This window comes from Procambarus clarkii, chromosome 86 (genome assembly GCF_040958095.1).
Source record: "Procambarus clarkii isolate CNS0578487 chromosome 86, FALCON_Pclarkii_2.0, whole genome shotgun sequence".
Taxonomy (NCBI): domain Eukaryota; kingdom Metazoa; phylum Arthropoda; class Malacostraca; order Decapoda; family Cambaridae; genus Procambarus; species Procambarus clarkii.
In genome coordinates this window covers 12,243,901-12,248,900 of record NC_091235.1, presented here as the reverse complement: position 1 = coordinate 12,248,900, position 5,000 = coordinate 12,243,901, and the positions used below count along the sequence as shown (strand labels likewise).

Below are 5,000 nucleotides of genomic sequence, written 5' to 3'. Positions count from 1 at the left end.
CGCTTCACCCAGTTGCACAGACACGGAATTCTTCCAGTGGTTGTTTTTACAATGGCAATGAAATAATTCTTCATTTGCTCATCAACGGTAATTCATAGAAAACTTGGAAGGTAAAAGCGAAGTTACATCACAGATAGCCATTAACATCGTCTTATGGTTAAACTTCTCATCGGCCCATGATGGTGGCTGGAGGCGCGTCGCAGCACTGGTGGAAGTCGACATCTGTTTCTCACTGGTTGATGCTACTGATCAACATTCAACATTACTCCTCATAGTGGCTGGAGTAATGACTACCAGAAGGCTTTCTGCAATGTTTCTAAAGCTCTGGTTATATGTGGTGCTGCAATAATAATCCGGCCGCTCGCATTAGCTTCGTAGCGTTGCAAGGGAGGAGAGCAACACTCACACACACACTGAATTGCACTGTAAGATCGCTGGACTTCCATTATCCTCAGCCATCCGTTAGCCAACTTGCTCGTTCGTCAGACGCACTCACTTTCAAGTGGCCAAACGACTCACTCGTTTCCTTAACGACTAACGAAGACAAGCTGTTCCCAGCATATTGTCCTCGCTGGAGAGTTGGCCGTCCCTATAATATAAAAGTCTGATTTCTCGTTGATATAAAAATGTCTGGTTAGAGAAATCTGTTCCTCGCTCTCTCTCACACACACACTGGCTCACGACACACAGGGCCACACGCTATATCAGTAAAACAACTCATACATAGATTATGCAAAAAATGCACATTAAAGCCAATATTTTTGTTTTTATAATCGCATAATAGTACACATGCGGTGCTGAAATGCAGCTTTTAAATCAGAAATATTCTTTGGTTATTCAAGCAAGATAGCGAAAAATTTCATATTTTCCCTGATGACTGATGTCACGAATGTTTGATGCATCTCGTATGACCAAGTGCACGCAGCACCGACACTCCAAGACTCGTTATCGAAGTGCTTCATAGCAGGAGTTCGAAAAACGAACGCATCCTAGTTAGTCCTTGAGAAGGTGCAGCCCTTGGTGGGTCTTCAGAAAATGCTTTGCAGGTCACCGCCCTCCCTCTGGATAGCGGGCTTGCTTACAGTCATACAAGATGGCCCTCGAGATCGGACTCGCTGTAGGAGGAAGGAGATGGGTTAGGATTGAAGGTGGAGAGACTTGTAGGCTGAACTCTGAGATCTCCATTTCTGTTGGAGAAGTCTGTGACGGCGATAACGGGGTGGTCTATGGTGATGGAGTGAGGATCTAGCGTGAGACTGGGATGCTCGGAGGGAATGGAGTGTTGCTCGAGTCCCAGCGAAGGCGGAGGATCAGAGTCCAGCCCGAGTGATTGCAGAGCGTGGGTATGATCGATTCCCTCTAGGCTCAGGTTCCCTAGATCAGTCGGGTACTCGTGGAGCCCCAGCGTGACGGAGGAGCCGCCAGCGTGGTACTGGGCGGCGCCGTTGGGCACACCGGTGGGGGAAGGCGTGTAGGAGAAGCTCAAGAAGCCGCGGGTTTCCGGCGAAGTGCTGTAGTGGGTGGCCCGGGATGGGGGTCTGGGCGTCACTTTACCTGAAGAGAGAGAGAAAAAAACCACGTATAAGACTCGAGTTTTCCTCCGGGAATTCTGGAATGACGTCAGTGGCGCTGCAAGAAATAAGCCCTCAAGGGAGCTCTTAAGCATTATTTCCGCTAGTCTGAACACCGGGATATGACTCTAGAAAAATTATATACAAGGTTATTATAGCAAACTAACACTTTACGTGCGTGAGGGCGTGCGCGCGCGTGTTCCTGAGTATTTGAAAATGTGTCTGACAACATGTAAGAACTCACCTATATGTACTCACAGGAGGAGGGGGATGGATAGATGGAGGGATGGATAGAGGGAGGGAGAGAGAGAGAGAAGGAGAGGAGGCGAGCTAGAAGAACGAATTAAAACAAGGTTAATATCCCAAGAGGCCGGGTTGAGTGACCGGGTATAAAGCCTACAGAAAGACATTTAGTGTGTGATGTATCCATGAGAAGGTCAGTAGTGTATTTGGGGGGACCTGGGTAAGTATTGTGGTCAAGTGGGACTTGGGCTAAATACTCCAAAGGTCGCCCAATCAATCGAGCTGTACCTCGTACTGCGAGCAGTGGCGTCAGTCTAACAGCCTGGTTGACCAGACCGCCAAGGTTATCTTGAGATCTTGAGATGATTTCGGGGCTTTAGTGTCCCCGCGGCCCGGTCCTCGACCAGGCCTCCACCCCCAGGAAGCAGCCCGTGACAGCTGACTAACACCCAGGTACCTATTTTACTGCTAGGTAACAGGGACATAGGGTGAAAGAAACTCTGCCCATTGTTTCTCGCCGGCGCCCGGGATCGAACCCGGGACCACAGGATGACAAGTCCAGCGTGCTGTTCGCTCGGCCGACCGGCTCCCTTTTCCCCGGGGCTTAGTCAGAGACCGGGGCGCGGGGACATTGATCCCCTAACACCACCCGAAGGTAAATACCTCTTTAAAGTGTAATATATATTGCCCTGTAATCCAAACTCTGTTGTCTCCCTTCACTCAACTCCTTAATTAAATGATCGTGACCCAAGCTGACCTCTGCCCTGACTATATAATACACATAATTATATAAAACCTAAACAGAACAGAAAACAGGAATGACCAAGATGACTGTTGCTGTCTGAGTCAGGCTCATGTGTGTGTTTCTTCAGGTGATCAAGCAATAATCTGTTTTATCACCATGCGCGGCTGACGTGTGTGTGTGTGTGTGTGTGTGTGTGTGTGTGTGTGTGTGTGTGTGTGTGTGTGTGTGTGTGTGTGTGTGTGTGTGTGTGTGTGTACCCGTGAACGCACGTGAGTGCATGTGAGCACAGGTGCCTGTGTTTGGCTAACTGTGCCTCTTGGAGTCGAGCTTCAGCTTCAAGACCCGCCCCCCTAACATTCCCCTCAACTGGCGTTATTGAGAACTTAAATTTACATACAGTGCGTGTGACGTTAGCTTCCTCTATCCTCCTACTTCCTCCCATGTCTCTTGCAATATCTCTTGCCCCTTTGGATCATCCCATGTTCACTGGCACTGGTCTTTCTCCCTTGTCCACTAGTACTCACATCTCCCATGAGTCGTCTGGCACGGGTACCTCCCATGTCCTTAGCCATGCCAATTTGTACAAGTACGTACATGTGACTGTATTAACCACCTCATGTACGTGTATGTGAATGTATTGAGCGTGACCTGCGCGCGCGCACATGTCCCCTCTCTCGCTCACTACATTCTTCCCTTCCCCTCAGCTGGGTCCCAGAGCTCTCCGACAGCTGTGCGATGTGAAGCAAAATGTCAAAACACTACATTATTCAAATGCCGGGAGAGCACGTTGCAATGGGATGCGATAGTGGATCCAGTTGTGAACAATCTCCTCTTCCCATCTCTCTCTCTCTCTCTCTCTCTCTCTCTCTCTCTCTCTCTCTCTCTCTCTCTCTCTCTCTCTCTCTCTCTCTCTCTCTCCACTTACTTCTTCCCCTCTTCCCTTCCTCACTCGATACAGTTACACTCTCTCTCCCCTCTTGCTCGAAACACTTACTCTTTCACTCAATACGTTGCTGTAGTTTTAGCTGGTCCATTTAAACAATCAACTAGCTTTAGCTGCTTCCTTTAAACAATACACTAGCTTAATCTTCATAAACTAGCTTAGTTTAATATTTCTCATTACATCAATAGTTACCAACAAATGTATATATTAATAATTATGTATATATTAATAATATATATTAATAATAGTATATATTAATAATGTATATATTAATAATATCTAAGACATACTAACTTTCTCCCAGATTCTGTCTCATTTACCAGCTACGTTTCCTCGTTTCAATTAACGTTCCTTACCACATTCAGAAATTATACCCGAATGTCCGTCCCCGTATTCACAAAGCTGGGTATTATGGCCATTTCCTCCCGTTTAGAACTCCAACCGATATCTCCCCGTTCGTATCCACATCCGGTTCAACTAGCTCTGAATTTACACGGATTTCCTCCCACTTAAATCTAAGCTTATTTCCCATCCAACTTACCAAGCTGGTGGTTATAGGCGTTTCTCCGAAGGACCTCGGCGTAGTCGTCCTCTTGGGGGTCGTAGGCGGCGCTGGAGGGCTGCGAAGGCGTCTGGCTGGCGTACTCTGGTGGGGGTTCGATCTGGTCGATGAGGTAGGTTGAGGCAGCGTGCTTGTGGGTCTGCTCCTGTGGGAGGGAACGACCAGAGGAACAGGTTAGTGAGTGTTGGGGTCGGTGTGTGTGTGTGTGGGGGGTGTCGAGGCTTCGTGGTATGGGCCACTGAGAAGTGGATGGTGAAGATACGTGAGGATCCAGAAGAGGGGTGTAGAGAGGGGTAAAGGTGTAAGGAGATAGAAGAGAAATATGATAGAAAATGAGAAAAGATAGGACTAAGACTCAGGATGTACAGAAATGGAGGATTTAAAAGATAAATAAAAGTGACGGATCACAAGTATATAATGGAATAAATGAATGGAACAGGAGGATAAGAAGGGTAAACAGAAGATAAATAAATAAATGCAAATAAAGTAATAAATACAAAGCAAATGTAAACAAGAATAGAGAGAGTAAGAGGACGGGAGGCTAACAATAGGGATAAGAAAACGTAAAACACACAGAGAGAGAGAGAGAGAGAGAGAGAGAGAGAGAGAGAGAGAGAGAGAGAGAGAGAGAGAGAGAGAGAGAGAGAGAGAGAGAGAGAGAGAGAGAGAGATGGAGAGAGAGAGAGAGAGAGAGAGAGAGAGAGAGAGAGAGAGAGAGAGAGAGAGAGAGAGAGAGAGAGAGAGAGAGAGAGAGAGAGAGAGAGACCCTCAGCCTCAAGGAAGAGGAAACAAAGCTGAAATATTAGGAATAGAAAATAAAATTAGGAAGATTTTCTTATCTAATTAAGAAGGAGGAAGATCAACAGAGCAACTTATGAACGCAGATAAAAGAATAAAAGTCCTAATGACGAAGCAGAGACACAGCAAGAGAGTGAG

General features: G+C 46.8%; 1 protein-coding gene across 2 annotated transcripts in view; it reads right to left on the bottom strand.

Moving 5' to 3' along the window:
- The window catches only part of LOC123769483 (nephrin), a 362,317-nt gene that overhangs the window by 1,632 nt on the left and 355,685 nt on the right, over positions 1-5,000 (bottom strand). For both annotated transcript variants that reach the window (XM_069317115.1, XM_069317116.1), the window contains exons 19-20: positions 4,044-4,209; positions 1-1,554 (exon numbers count right to left, since the gene is read on the bottom strand). The exon at positions 1-1,554 is cut by the window's left edge and continues 1,632 nt beyond it. In XM_069317115.1, the coding sequence (XP_069173216.1) occupies positions 1,085-1,554; positions 4,044-4,209 (636 nt within the window). In that variant the 3' untranslated portion in view covers positions 1-1,084. The remainder of the gene's footprint in view (positions 1,555-4,043; positions 4,210-5,000) is intronic.